At 41.9% G+C, this 15,947-nt stretch overlaps 1 protein-coding gene across 1 annotated transcript in view; it reads left to right on the forward strand.

Moving 5' to 3' along the window:
- The first annotated feature begins 362 nt into the window (after window positions 1-362).
- The window catches only part of CRYBG3 (crystallin beta-gamma domain containing 3), a 129,716-nt gene continuing 114,131 nt past the window's right edge, over window positions 363-15,947 (forward strand). The window contains exon 1 of the mRNA XM_049628042.1: window positions 363-1,254. Coding sequence (XP_049483999.1) covers window positions 1,106-1,254 — 149 coding nt within the window. The 5' untranslated portion in view covers window positions 363-1,105. The remainder of the gene's footprint in view (window positions 1,255-15,947) is intronic.

Below are 15,947 nucleotides of genomic sequence, written 5' to 3' on the forward strand. Positions count from 1 at the left end.
GTGTTGTGTTGTATGTTAAAGTTATCAAATAGTAAGAAGGCAAGAGGAAACTTCTGGTGGTTTATGGCATAGGTTGTGATGATGGTTTCAGGAGTGCGTTTATCTCCAAACTCATCAAGATGTATACATTAATTATGTAGGGCTTTCTGTATGTAAAACATAAAAAAAACTAATAAATTCCATACTACTGTATTTAGACTGTTTTTGTTTTTAAGCCATCTTAAAGACTGGTTTCCAGATTTCAGTGACATCTGTGTAACGACTGTAGAATATATTTCAACAACAAACACTTAGAAATTTAAGTCACGTTTTTATCAGTGTCGTTTTTGCAAGACGGTTCTCAGAGTCGTATATAACATGGAGTGTGAGAAATTTAAGGCGCATCCGGGTTAGGAAGTTATTCCACACATAAGGTAACTGAACAAGAAAAGAGTTGACAGACCTACACAGACACCTATGCCCCACCTTCACTTCTGGGACCCCGCCATGGGGTAATCTCTATTGCAGCCCTGGTGGAAAGTGTTTTTGAAGTAGCTGTTTGCTAGCTAAAAGCCCAAGGCTCTCTGATACCGCAGTTTACAAGGTGCTGTCACAAACTTGAGTTCAAGTTCTTTTAAAAGTCTGAGGACAGTTTTCGTTCATTGCCTGAGGGATAGAAAAGAAGTCAGTAATACAGAGTAAAAACTGAGCGCAAAGTCCAAAGGACTACAGCCTAACTGTTTTGGGCGGGAAACCCGGAGCCCAGCGTCCCAGGCTGCGCGTTCACCCCACCCAGGATCTCAGGCTCCCGCCTCCAGCTGGGACCCCGTCGGCCCCGCAGACTCCCGCCGGGCCCAGACTCGGGGCGGTGCCGCGGCTTCTGGCTCCTCCCAGGGGGCGGGCTAGTCGGGGGCGGGAGGAGGAGCCGGCGTGCAGAGCTAGCAACAGCCGCGCGGGGTGCGCATCGCGCCCGCGCCTCTCCCGCCCGGGATGGACTGAGCCGCGCCGGTTGCCCGCGCCCAGTCTGTCCTGCCTTCGCCGGTCCTGCCACGCCGGGCTCCCGGCGTAAGACACCGCCAAACCCGTTCGCCGCGGACCGCCCCGGACCGGCAGCCGCGCAGGGGACATGTCTGGAGGCCGGAGGAGGGGCGGCGCCCCCTGGCACACCTTCTCCCGGTTCTTCGCTCCCCGAAGCCCTTCCCGGGACAAGGAAGAGGACGAGGAGGAGAGGTCGGGGACGAGCCAGCCGCCCGCTCCAGGCCAGGGCGCCGCCAGGTGGGAGCCGCGGGGGACGTCTGGGGGTCCTGCGCGAACTCGCCGGACGGGGGCCCCTGGCCCGACCGGCCGCCTGCAGCCAGCTGCTCTGGGGCCAGGCTGCGCTCCGTTCGCCACTTTATGTTCTCCTTTCTCCATTGCTAAAGTTTCCTCCTCTTCGCCCGGTCTTCTTGCCGCCTCACTCCCCTTTCCTTGGGTAAATTCGGGTGAAGTTCGTGACCCGCAGAGGAGCGCGTTCCCACCCGGCCCAGCCTGCGCGGCGCTCTTCCTTCCCACTCCCCCTCCCGGAACGTGATTCTGTTCCCGTTCCACACTGGCGTCTGCGCTCCAAGTTCTGTGGCAAAAGCGAGTCCCCCGGCGTCCTGCCGGCAGTAATGGGAAACAGTTGTGAGCGAGCCGAGCCACCAGCCGGGGCGGAGAGGGCGCCATCCGAAACCACTCGTGGGGGAAAGGTAAAGCGTTGGAGCGCCACCCTCTCAGATGGTGTTTTGCCATCCTATTTCAATTTCCTCAGAATGATTTTTTTTTTTTAAATGTGATACCGAGTTCCCAAGACTTCGTCAAAATACAAAACCTCGCTAGTTTTATTTACCATTTTGCCTGGACATGTAAATGATGCCGCCCTTTCTCATGTCTCTTTGGGAACATGTGCCTCAAGTTCCCCAACAGATTCCAGAAACCAGGACTCCTCTGTCTTGGTTTCAGCAAGGATAACGTGTCCCTTCTCTGCAGTCTTTCCTCGTTCCTCCACCTGCTGTAAAATCGATTATTTTTTTTAGACGGGTCTCCGTAAAATGCCCGTTCCTGAGCCTCTTTTTTCGGCTCAGAGGGAAGAGGGGTCAAATACATCTCGCTGTTTTAAGCTTTTGGTGAGAAGACAAGCTTACAGTCTCTCCTCTCCCAAACTGCACCGGAAGAGTGTAATCCCTTTTGATTGGAAGGACGCTCTCTAGAAAGCTGTGTTTACTTCAGATTTTAAAGACTTCGTGGAGGACTTCAGAGCAAAATGGATAGGAAGCAGAACTGTGACCGAGCTGGTTTCATTAGTATTCAGGTCTCGTGATTTGGTTCTAGTCGCTTATGTGTACCTCGGTTTCCCTCCTTTTGAAACGTGTCCATTACGAATGTCTGTTAATGCCACATCTTTCCAAGACAGCTCCTGTAATGGGTAAATTTTCCTGGGAAGCTTCAGCTATTGTTGCCCTGTTAAGGGGGAACTTAAAATTCATAGTTACACAGTAGTTAAAAATAAGTTTTGAAGTCTGACGGGGCTCAACCAGAGTGTCAGATCTGGTGGGGGCAGACAGCCTGAGGTGCCTGCCATCACTGCAACGACACTAATAATGTTGGATAATACGGAAGCAGTGTTTGAAAGAAATCCCAAGTAGTCTTAGCAAAAGTTGGAAACTTGAGTCAGTGTTAGAAGGGAATAGGCTGGCCAACTTCAGGTTCAGAACAGAATTGTGCTGCAACTTTGCCTGCCTTCCTGCCCTGTTTTGGCTTTTTAGGCACTTCTCAGATCTAATTTCCTCCCTCTGGAGCTAACCACTCTAGCAGCTGGCCTCTTGTCTGCTTAGCGCTTCTCCATTCTCATTATCTCCAGATAGGCACATACTGGCCTTTTGACACTGAGGATTTTAATAGTGCTTATGTGAACACTAATTTTGACTTCATCTTTGTAGAACTTTCCCAGTGTTAAGGGGATAGCAGATAATCCTTTCTGTGGGTGTTTTATGTTTTAAATGAGCTTAAATCTTTCTTTTCAAGAATATAAACACATACAAAGCCTTTATTGAAAGTTTAATGAAACAAATGGAAACTCTTAGTAGTACCCAGTGTCCTAGTAACACAACACCCTGATGTTTACAAGTTTGGAAACAGATTTGCAGTTTGTCACTGTGCTCTTATTTCAAAATGAAGGGGCATTTTGGCTCTTAAAGGCAGCAAAAAAATTGTAGTTTTAATGGGAGCCCAGTTTACCTTTTATATGGGTGATTTCGGGTGGCAAGGAATCCCAACAGCAGACATGTAAGTGCTTGGTGTGGTAAGGACGTAAAGATGACTAGCAAAAGGCTCCTTCTCTCAAGGAACTGTAAGAAGCTGAAAAGACCACTTGTAAACAATAATATTAGCACCTACCATGTATTTAGCATTTAACAATTTGTAAAAGTACTTAAAAAATATTACACTTGAGGCTGGACACACCTTTGCGATTAGCGTCCTCATTTTATTATAGAAAACAGAGCTAAGGAAACTTGCCCCAAGTCCATAACTACTTTTCGTTCAGTGAACAAGTATTAAGTCCAACGCTGTGCCTGCAACTCTGAGTCCCCTTAATATTACATTAAGGGTTAATATCTGCGTTCTGATTTTTCAGTGTACTCGAAGTGAAATGCATTCTGTCAAACTTGAAACTTGTATAGTTTCCTTTTCTTCACTACCAGTGATGTTTATATGAATTTTATTTACATAATGTAGGCATGTACAAATATAAAATGGGACATAAATTCCTTAAGAACAGAATGAAAATTAAACATAAGACCAATAAGAGTCAAATTTTAAGCATTATCCTGAAAACACTTTTTTGGCTCCTCACAAAATGCAGATGGTACCAACTGGGACAAACACAGGGTCCTTGGGGGTTGTTGTGATTATGCCGTGATTCAGGTTTGCTAATATTTCCTTTTTTGAACCATAGGAAAGCCTTTGCTTTTATGGTGTGCTCTAAATTATTTGGGTTTCATTTGGTGTGAACACATCATTTATTTATTGAGTTTGCTGCTGTTTTGTTCTCATTAACCTTAGGCAATTAAAGAAGGTCAGGAAACATCAACGCTGTTATATATGCAAATTCAGGTGTGGACACTTGAATTGCTTGTTAGTACTCTTCTTGGGTGACCAGATCCAGGAGGTGCTTATATTTATTTTAGATTATATAGATAGGAAAATGTAACTGAAGTTTTCATAGGAAACTTGAAACTCTGAGCTTTGTGTATCCCAGTTATTTCAAACCACTGCTATAATATTTAAACCAATTTATGAGCACATAAGGAAAGAACTCCTTAGAAGTGATGGGCGGGGGGGGGAATGCCTGGGTGTCTCCGTCGGTTAAGTGGCCGACTTAGGCTCAGGTTATGATCTCACAGTTCATGAGTTCAAGCCCCACTTTGGGCTCTGTGCTGACAGCTCAGAGCCTGTAGCTTGCTTCAGATTCTGTGTCTCCCCCTCTCTCTGCCCCTCTCCCACTTGCACTCTGTCTCTCAAAAAATGAATAAACAATGAAAATAATTAAAAAGTGATAGGGGATAGCAGGGAGGGCTTAACGGTTGAGGGATTGTTACTTGGTTCTTGGAGACATTAGTAGTGTTTTAATAAGAGAACTTAGCCAGTAAGATAGAAATAGGGAACAGGTATTCCAGGTTGAGCAAGAGCCTATAGGAGGTTATGATCTGTTGGGGACTATATAATTTAATATACATTAGTGGGACAGAATGAAAGAGGCAGTAAGGATTGGAGCTAGGTCAGATTTTGGCTCTTGATTTAAAGGTTAGACTACTTATGTGAAAGCCTGTTAAACAGATACTGTGAGAATGTCAAATTTGGAGGATACCTGCCTATTAATATTCTTCATTTGGGGGGAAATGATTGCTCCCTTTCTTTGCTGTATCACACATGATGGACCTATTTACAAGCAATGCTGTGTGACATTTTAACTCTGGAGGGGGGGCAGTAAGGTGAGAACAACATTTATCAAGGCAGACTGTACACATATTGCTGGGCTGGGTACTTTTACTTGCAGCATCTCATTTAAACCTCACCCTCAACTTTGAAGGTTAGTATACTGATCACTATTCTGACAGTTGAGAAAACTGAGGGTGGAGAGTTCTTATTAGTGAACACTGGTGGCATCTTGGGTGGAACGATTCTTTGGTGAACTGGACTCTGCTGTCCTTTGCAGGACATTTAGCATCCGTGACCCCGCCCACTAATTGCCAGTAGCATTCTCCAGTCATTGGGATAATCCAAACACCTCCACCCAGGTGCAAGGGAGGAGGTAGAGTGATACCACTCCCGGTGAAGAATGATTTAGCCCAAATCATGGAAGAAATAAGTTTCAAGGTTGAGATTTGAACCTAGGTTTCTCCGACTCTAAAAGCTGTTGTTGTTTTTTTTCCCCCACACCATCTTGCCCACTCTTCTTCTAAACTATGCTCATTCAAAACATATTTGCATACGTAAGTCAATGGGAATTTTTCATACTTTGTTCCAGAATGAGCGTTAGTGTGGCCCATTTCAGATAGATTCTTTTTGGCTGTTCCTTTCAGTGTTCCAGTATATCGTTACTGATAGAAAGTAAGAGAATCACTAGAACCAAGGACAGGGGCTGTGCCTTACTCATCTTGGTGTCCCGTTTACCCAGCTTAGGTGAGGAGTGAATTGCTATTTCTGGATGGAACATTGAAGCACTTACTAGTGGTTTTCAGCTAGAGGTAGTACAGTGTTCCCGCAGCTCTGAAGTGAGCATTTAGACACATGGGGCATCTTGAAAGATTTCTGTACAGTGTTTGGCTCTCTATTTAAAGTTTAGAGAATTTTTGCTCGTCACCATGGCTGAGGGTGTTAAATGGGTGGAGCAAGGATGCTAATGACTTGTACAGGAGATATTGTCATAAAAACAAACATGTCAGTAGTGCCCCTGACGCATGAGAGCTTTTGGCTGTTAAGGAACCAGTGTTGACCACAGCATCAAGTTGGTGAGAAAAGGGAGCTTTGTTCTCTGAATTTTCATGGTGATTATATTTTCACTGATTTGCAAGCACTATAGAAAATAATTGGTAACTCGTTTAGTTGAATAAGGAGATACCTGTGTGGTCTTGAAGGACCACATCAGTAGTTCATACCCATTGTAGTAAAGATGGCAGGAAAATTCCAGAAGTCCTCAGCGGTATTTTCTAAGAATGTTGAACTCCCAAGTTGAGTGAAAGCATAGAAGGTGCTTTTGACAGAGTAGAAACACAGACTGTTAGGGTGTTGAAACTGTATCATCTTTCAAGTGAAATTTCTCTCTTTGGGGTTTAATAGGGTGTCTGCCAGATGCCTAATTTGGGGATTCTGTTTCTTGGTGAGGGCATTCCTTGTAAGCTAACTTAGTTGTACACTCTCAGTGTTAAGAGTTGCAAGTACTTCACATTGTCCAGCAATAAATTTACGTCATCAGAACTTCTAACTGTATTGAAAACTGATAGCATTTTCATCTCAGAGGACAATATATAAAGAGATAAAAACAAATTTTGCAAAGAGGAAAATAATATTCCCTTCAAGGTAAAATATTTCCTTTCCCAACTAGGGTACTAATGAAATACACTGCAGCCTAGATATGCCAGAAATGCTAATACAGTTATGGTAGCAAGAAAACTTAGGTTGGTGTAAATTTAAATTCAGGAAAATAATCTGGGCTTTCTCCTGAAAAGAGAAGATCAGCATGGAATAAAAGTTTAAAATATCATTTATTTGGAGTCTGTTCATTCCATAAATTTGAAGGGCTGCTATGTGTGAGATAATGCTATTAAGCAGTGGGGATAAAGATGAACAAAACTACCCTCAAAGAGTGCATAAATTAACAGAGGAGATAAACACGGACATCTCTGTTCTCAAGATGAGCTCATTATAAGCTAAAAATGTTTTTGACATATGTGCATGTGACCTGTTTGGTTCAGAATACACTTGCTGTTTCATGACTGTCATATATTGTATGAGAGCTTTACTTGGGCTTTCAAGATATCTTCCCACATTAATTAACTTTTCTGAGCATGGTTTGTTTAGCATCCTTTGCCAAACAATACTGGGGAGATGTGACAGTAACTGTACCAGCAGGATGAATGCTTTTCCCCCGTTGCTCTTGCTCTTCCTAGACTTCACAGGTTTGGTTAAGTTCCAAATGGAGGCAGAAAAGTACATCCTCTCGGGCATTAACATTTCATGTGACTGGAGATCCTTACTTAGTGTCGATAGAGAAAGAAGTTGAAGTTTTGCTGCCAGAAATAACTCATTCTTTTTTTTTTTTATATAAAGTTTTTTTTTAAGTTTATTTGAGAGAGAGAGGGTGCACAAGAGAGAACAGAGGGGGGGCAGAGAAAGTTGGAGAGAGAGAATCCCAAGCAGGCTCTGCACTGTCAGTGAGGAGCCCAATGCAGGACTCGATCTCATGTACTGTGAAAGCATGACCTGAGCCGAAATCTAGAGTCGGATGCTTGACCAACTGAGCCATCCAGGCACCCCAGAAATAACTCATTCATAATATTTAGGTGGCAGTTGTGAATGGCCAGTGGTACAACTCCATCAGGACTATCCCTCAATGTGTCATCCCTGGGGGTATTTAATTGCAGGTATCCCAAAGCAGTGAAACAACTGTTTAGTCAAGTGGGTTTTTTTTGCTCGACAGATTAGTGATGACAAAACTAAACCACCCTTTATTAAGGCCATAATCAGACCCAAGGCCTGTGCTTGGGGCTTTAAATACATACATTCATTTAATCCTTAGCAACCTTTGAGAGAGGAGGTATTTTTACTCTGTCTTACAGATCTATAATTTAAGGTTTGGAGAGGTCCAGCAGTTAATCAGAAGTCTCACAGCATCTGTGGTGGAGTCAGAGTCAAATTCTCTTCCTGAATTCAGAGCCTGCTGCATTATGTGATTGCTTCCTCTGCTTAACTTAGGAAGACCTATAAAAGAAAGCTGGCCTTAGAAAATGGTTTTGAATGGAAATAAAAGACAATGGCATGCAGCTGGACGTCTGCCCAGATGGCTTGGGTTAGTGCTCTGTACAATAAAGAGTTTATGGTCCTGACAGTTGAGAAAAGGAAAACAAATGTATATATTTATACAAATTATAAATATATATTTAAACACTTGAAAAGGGCCCATCTTCTTCAAAAGACATAGAAACTGAATGTGTAGTAGCAAGATACCGTATTCTCCCTAATTGATAAGCAAACGAGTTGGATGTGGGGAAACTGGAAGTAGTGACTGGTGGGAGGATAAACTGGAAGGTTCTCTCAGTATTCTGGATTCACATACTGTGACCCAGCACTTCCCTGTAGGAATTCCCTTAGACATGTATAGTTTGCAAACAGACCCAATGTTGTCTTTACAAAGTTAGCCATTGCAGTGTTGCTTATAGCAAAAGGAAAAAAATAAAATTGTTACATGGGGTACAACAACGTAATAGAATATTACACAGCTGCCAAAAAGAATGACAAAAAAAAAGCATTTTATGTACTGATAAAGGAATATCTCCAAGATTTTAAGGAAAAAAAAAAAAAAGCTGGAAATCACTGTGTGTGGTATGCTCCCATTCCTGTATCAAAAATGGGGGAGTGTGGGGCGCCTGGATGGCGCAGTCGGTTGAGCGTCCGACTTCAGCCAGGTCACGATCTCGCGGTCCGTGAGTTCGAGCCCCGCGTCAGGCTCTGGGCTGATGGCTCGGAGCCTGGAGCCTGTTTCTGATTCTGTGTCTCCCTCTCTCTCTGCCCCTCCCCCGTTCATGCTCTGTCTCTCTCTGTCCCAAAAATAAATAAAAAACGTTGAAAAAAAAATTTAAAAAAAATAAAAATGGGGGAGTGTGAAATAAGTCTGTTACTGGGGTTGTGTTAACTAGGGGAGATGGAAAAGTGACTCAGGGAATGAGGAACAGGAAGGAATCTTCATTTTATATCTTTTTATACATAAAAAAGTTATGCGAATTACCTATTTCAGGGGAAGTAAGGTTAGTTTAAGACCTGGTGGATATCTGGGTATAAAAGAGGGGAAAAAAAATCAAGAAAATTTAGGATCCTGACTTGGCAGAGATTTTCCAAAAAATGCATGAACTACATTAACTTATTCAAATGAGAGAAGTTATAATTAAGGCTATAAATATATAGAAGTAATATTTATAATACAGAGAGCTTTGATATCTTGACACTTTTTATGAATGAGGTTTGTATATTATGAATCAATAATGTGAAACTGGGTGGAATTAACAGAGCCTCAAAAATACCAACTCATTTTCGTGAGATCACCTGTCATATACTTAGAGTAACAGTATGACCCTAGCATTTCATTCACACTTTCAGTCTTTTGTTAAAAATTGAGGCAGGCCCTCATCTCTAAGGTTTAGCATATGAGGTTTAAATCTCCAGATTTAGCATATGAGCCCAAACTCCACAGAATAATAAGTGTACAAAATGAGGATGCCTGTATATTAGGGCGACTTTTTGTTTTACTGGAAAGGTCATGTATGAAAATGTGTTTTCACCAGTGTTTACCAAGAATTCATTTACCCCTCATACCAGGCACTGTGCTAGGTTCTGGGAATCCAGAACTGAACATGCTACAACATGGTCTTTGGTTCAGAGTACACATGCAGTTTTGTGGGGAAGGCAGACATAGCACAAATCTTTCTTCCCTTAAATTAAGTACCCAGGGCAGAGTATGGAGGGGGTGTTGCTGCTGGGTGGCTCAGTGGGTTAAGCGTTGGACTTCAGCTCAGGTCATGATCTCACGGTTAGTGAGTTCTAGCCCCACATTGGGCTCTCTGCTGTCAGAGCAGAGGCCTCTTTAGATCCTCTGTCCCCCTGTCTTTCTGCCCCTTCCCTGCTCATCCTGTCTCTCTGTCTCTCTGTCTCTCTGTCTCTCTGTCTCTCAAAAGTAACATTAAAAAAATATGTTCCTTTAAAGAAAAGAAAAAAAAAAAAAAAAAAGGATGAGCACCAAGGTGCCACTCAGGGCTATAGGAGCATTTAACAAGTGTGGGCCCTTTCTTGACACACTTTTTAGAGGAAACTTCTAATCTTGTTTAAGCTGTTTCTTTTGGTATTTTTGGACATGTGTCTGAACAATGCCTTACAGTTCTTTCTTGAGTTCTAAACTTTAGATAACTTATATTGACTTCTGGTTATGGTAGATGAGGACTTAGCTATTTTATACCTCTTCCTACTTCCTTTACTCATTCAGCCAATATAATTGTTGATTTTGGAATAAAATCAAAAGCCAATATTTAGATTTTTATGAAATACAATTTTGGTTTCATAATACAACACACTAGCTTTTATATCTTCCTTATGACAAGTAGCACAAATGGCAGTACCAGAAATTGTGAAAATGGCATTTGAGTACCCTCACAAATAGTAGTTTCATATAATTTCTAAAGATATATGTTAGAAGTTTGTGCTTTATTCTTTGTATTAAGATTTATATATAATGTAGATATAAATCTAGTGGCAGATCATATTTTTTTTTATAATTACCATGCTTCTTATGACAAGAAATGAAATACTCTCAATTTTCCATTCTATTAAGTGGAGACCGGTTAGGTGAGATACAGATTCTCAGACTTCCTTGTCTTGTCAGATCACCAAGGAGTGTACCCTCGCTGGAGGGGTGGCATTGCGCTCTATTAGTCAAAGCTGGAAATGTGTCTTGTGATAATTTTGATTATTTCATTGTTTTAGGAAGGCAAATAAGGATCTCCTATATATTATGATACAAATAAGTTATCATTATGTAATATTTGTAGTATTAGCATTTTGTTATTTGTCTATTCTGAATTCATTTTCACTAACTTCCATTTGTTTGCTTTTCACAATCACTATAATACTTTGCATTTTTTTTCCTTTTTAATAGTAATATATACTTTTTTAAAACAGGTATGATGAATTACAAGAAAATCAAAAAGAAGAAACAACTCATAACCCTACCGACAAACATACACATACTATCCTGTCAGATCATTTTCAATGTGCATTTACACATATATACATATTTTTACAAAAAGTGGAAGTTCTCTTCAGGATTTTGAAATTTATTTTTTTCCACTCAACCATAATGCTTTAACATTTTCTACAATAGTATATATATTTATATAAATTACAAAAATAATTTTAAATTTAGTCCTTTCAAAAATCTGAGTGTTATCATCACTTTTCAGAATTCAGTTTGAATATCTAAATGTGCCTCTCTGCCTATGTGGGGTTTGCACTATAATGGGAGAAGACAGAAAATTAACAGATTCTGTAATGTATAATGGTCAGGGTGAGGGTATGGAACATGATGGAGGTAGTGGGTCTGGAGTGAGGTGTAGATAGGATGGTCATGAAAGTCCTCTCTCTTGGGTAACACTTAAGCAAAGGACCTCGATGCTACTTGGGAGTGGGGAACAAATCTAAGGAAAGAACTTTCCAAGCAGAGGGAACAGCCAGTTCCAGGGGCCTGGGGGTAGTATCATGTTGGCACAGATGCTAGAGTGAGCAGAGACAACAGAACGGAAGAGAGAGCAACTGTCAATGACATGGGGAAAGGAGTCAGGGCCAGAAGAGATAGGCCAAGGTAGGGAGTTGAGATGATGTTTACTTTTAGAAAGTATCATTTTGGCATAGGTTTATATGTGTGCATGTGTTTATATATTCTCACAAAGGTTGTTGGTTTATTGATGTCTGGAAGAATTTGCAGTGAGAAAGAATTTGAGTTGGAGGTGAGGTCAGGCTCTGGGAAGGCACAGTCTCGCCTGGCCTTGAACCTCCAGTGCCCCTTCCTTAGGACAGTTTGATGAATACTACATGAACGGATGCCTGTTTTAGAGGGCAGCTAGAACCCTGTTTTGAGTTCATGTCACAGCAAAAGATGGAGGGTGTTGATTCATGTGAGGTAGATCACAAATGTTCAGAATCTGAAGGATATGAGGTCAAGGACTTTGGGATAGTAGAACAGTTACTAATATAGTCACATATAGACAGCTCAGGTACACATCAAACATACCAACGTTCTCTGTAGCCTGTGATTAAACTAAAGGGTCTTGTTTCGGGGGGCATGAGCAGGGAGACCGGACGTAAAGCAGCTTCCAGGTAGTTACATAAACAATAGGAGAAGGCTGACATGATAGGGAAAGGACTGTCACAAGAGTCTAAGATGGTAAAGCGACAGAGCTTCATAATCATATCTTACCTTTCCTCCCTTTCCCGGTTTTTCTCCAAAGAGTTCCGAAATTCAAATGCCAGATGTTTGAACTAAAATACATGCTGTTCGACTGCCTTAAAATGGCAGCTTTTAGTTACCTTTTAATTTGAAGCCCAGAAATAGTGCCATAACCACCTGTTTTATATTCTGTTAATGGTCATTAAAAAAATACAAGTACTACTCTACTGCTGGCAGACACTGTTTATGAATGGATGGTTTTCCAGATGGTTGTTTGTAAATTGTCCATGTGGAGCTCTGTCTTTATCCCCATAGAAGCTAGGTTGGAAATGTTGGATGCGGCTCCAGGCCAGGGCATACAAGTTGGTTTAATCCATAATATGCCTGCGGTATAATATTGAAAAAAAGAGAACTCCACGCTTCTGGTGTGAAGCTGTGTCTGTAAGAAAAAACTTCCAAGGGGTGTAGATGCTCCCAGGGCAGCAGCAGACCCTTTGAGAGTTTGTGGGAATAAAAGCCTATACTGTATTTAAGGACCCCAAGTGAGGGCTGAGAGGGTGGAGCCCAAGGGAATACAGGACAGGCCCCTAGGTGGTTTCAGTAGATTTGAAATAAGGACTGTAGAAGTTTCTGCCTCTTTGTTACAATGTCCTGGTATTAATTTTGTCACCGAGTTGGTTTCTTAGAGTCTGTCTCTTCCTTCACCACAGAAACTTCAAGGTTAGCCTACCTGTTTCTTTTTCCATTCTCGCTGCCAGTGGAGATTCATATGGGATTTTAGATCTGGCAGAGAGCTGGTCTGACTCTTTCATTTTATGTCTTTGAAAAATCCAGTCCAGGAAGGTACATTTTGACTGAAGTGCCTTTTGTCCCTAAAGTGCTGTCCCTGAAACAGACATCTGTCCATTTTGAGTTTTTGCAAAGCATTTTGCTACCAATGACCATAGGAAAAGGGTATGGATAGGTAAAAGACCCTTTCTTGTTCTGTACTATTTTTTCATATAATTCTCCAAGGTAAAGTCATGCCCAGAGGACTGAGTATGATTTGATCACATTTCAAAGGAAGGCCAGATTCTGGCCACTTCTGGAGTTTCATCACAGTACTTATGTCAAGTGGGCTCTGAGGTGAGGAATAATAAATAACATGCCAGACAGGGAGGCCTGATGGAGCTGTGGTGGAGAGGGGGATGCTGTTTAGTGGATCAGGAGAGTTTTATGTTAGTGGAGGAGGAGAAAACAATAGATTTGCCTTGACTGTCTGTCTGTGTCCTTAACCTTGCTGGTTCCTCTACTGCAGACCATTACACCATAAGCGGAAGTGAAAATCAGAAGATAATTTCAGGCGGCATCAGGCTGAGTGGGATGGAGAGAAAGAGAAGGGAGAAGAAAAAAAAAAAAAATCCTTCATTTCCCTAGGGATGGTGAGAAGTTCCTGTGGACAGTGGATCCAGGCGGGGGTGGGGCTGGGGAGAGGCTGTTTAGATGTATAGGGCATTCCCAAATTGGGGACCACGTTTCATTAAGTGGCTTTGTGTTTAGGGATATGCTCAGAATTACCGCCAGTGATGTCTTGAGCGAGAAATGTTACCTCCTTTCTGAAAATGGCAAGAAATCATAGACTTCTGCATCCGTAGAAAAGTGGGCAAACCTCCAAAAGACTGTTATGGAAGTTGTATTCAGTTCTTTGACATTTCCAGGTTTTTCTGATACAGCCACAGGAATGATCTGTGAGAGAAAAGGCAGAGTAAGAGGCAATACACAGCAGCTGTGCTCTAGGAGGGGGAGGCGTGAAGAGCCTTACTCTCCCTCACTGTGCCTCCACCCAGTCCTCCGAGTCTGTGTGCTGTCCCCGCATGTCTATCCCTTGACCATCTAGGAAGTTGCATTCCTACCACATGAGGAACTGAGCCTGGAAGAGGCCCAGGAGCATCCCTTATTCTTCAGTCTGTGGTATACACCTAAAAGAAGGGTGTATTTTCTTTTCTTTTTTTTTTTTTTAAGTTTATTTATTTTGAGAGAGAGCATGCATGCAGAGGTGGGGGAGAGGCAGAGAGGAGGAGAGACAGACTCCCAAGCAGGCTCTGAGACATCCCTGCAGAGCCCAGTGCAGGGCTCGAACTCACAAACTGTGAGATCATGACCTGAGCCGAGATCAAGAGTGGACGTTTAACTGATTGAGCCACCCAGCTGCCCCACGAAGGGTATATTTTCTTGTTGGTCCCACTCTGCACTTGCGATGGTCAGTGTACCCATTCGGGCAACAGCTCTTGGTTGGGGCCAGGAGCTCTGCAGGGCATGGCTGTTGGAAAATGAGTAGTGTTTTACATGACTTGAGTTTTCTAAGTAGTTGATACCTACCCTTTAACTATCAACACTGAACACATTTAAATAATATTAAGTGGAGCTCCCTCAGACTGGATCATTCTCCTCCCTGTACAACTCTCATTTGTTGGCTTCTGCTGAAGAATAGAGGCTCTCAAACCATTGTTTATCAAGAGTGTGGTCAGAGGGCCACCTGCTTCAGAACAATCCTGGGTAGGGGGAGTTGGTTATTGAAAATGTGGACTCCTGGGCCCCACTCCTAACTGGAATCATTGACAGGTAGGCCCATAAATTTGCTTTAAAAATACGATTGCCCAGGTGATGGTGGTGCATCTAGGTAGAGATTCTGAAGGAGTGAGGGCAAAGATTTCGTCTGGTGTGTTCACTGCTCAACCCCTAGCACCAAAAACAGTGCCTGGCACTTAAAAGGGATTTGAAAGGAAGGGGCCAGTACTTATCTGCTGACTGAGTGAGTTGATGTGCCCAGTCTTCTTCTGCTTATTTGCTATGGGTTAGGGAATCTTGTTATGATTTAATAAAAATAGAAGTATAAGATACATATTAAGTGCCAGGATAGAGACTTTCCTCTGTGTAAATTATTTGAACTCTAGAATATGCTTTGTTTTTTCTTGGCCCAGAGTTTTGTTTTAATTTGTGTCTGGAAAGTAGATGGTAAATGACTGCATGTGGGATTCCTGGTTTTCAAGTATGGTGTAAATTAGGTAGCTTCAAAAATGAGAAGCTTCTGTGTTACTTAGACCTTGATATTTACCTGGGCTGTTTTGAAAGATTAATTTCCAGAATTCCCATAGCTAATAAGTAAGATGAGGCTATTTGGAAATGCAGGGTCTTATTTGTGCCTACGTGTGATTATGATTCCTGCCCCTCACCCCCTGCCATGAGCAAAATGTGTGCTTTCTAAAAATACTGCTATTGAAATATTCCTGGGTCCCAAAGGGGGTTAAATTGTGAGAGAACAATAGAAACGGATTGTCGTCTTTCATAAGGTTTTAGATCATCTGAATTTGAACATGTTTCTCTTTTCTTCATATATTTAAGAGTCTGAGAATACTATTCCAAGCCTTTTGAGTCTTTTCTGTTCATTTTTTTTAACTAATCCGACTGGTAAGTCAATGTTTTCAGTATTTTCATCTACTCTGTTTTATTTTTGTGTGTGTTTTGCCTTTAAATCATCTCAGAATAATCTTATTTCTGTTGAGTATTTTCTCCTACCAACCCCACTCTCTTCTTTATACCTTTCAACAAAAGGTGTATATTCTTTCAAGAGACTTACATACTACTTCATTAAGAAAAAATATGATTACATTGTTCCCATTTTTTTTGATTAAGCAGGCACAAATAAAGAACCTGTTTGGTATCTTTTTTTTTTTTTTTTTTTTTTTTTTTTTTTTTTTTTTTA

The sequence above is a fragment of the Panthera uncia genome, chromosome C2 (genome assembly GCF_023721935.1).
Source record: "Panthera uncia isolate 11264 chromosome C2, Puncia_PCG_1.0, whole genome shotgun sequence".
Lineage (NCBI taxonomy): Eukaryota > Metazoa > Chordata > Mammalia > Carnivora > Felidae > Panthera > Panthera uncia.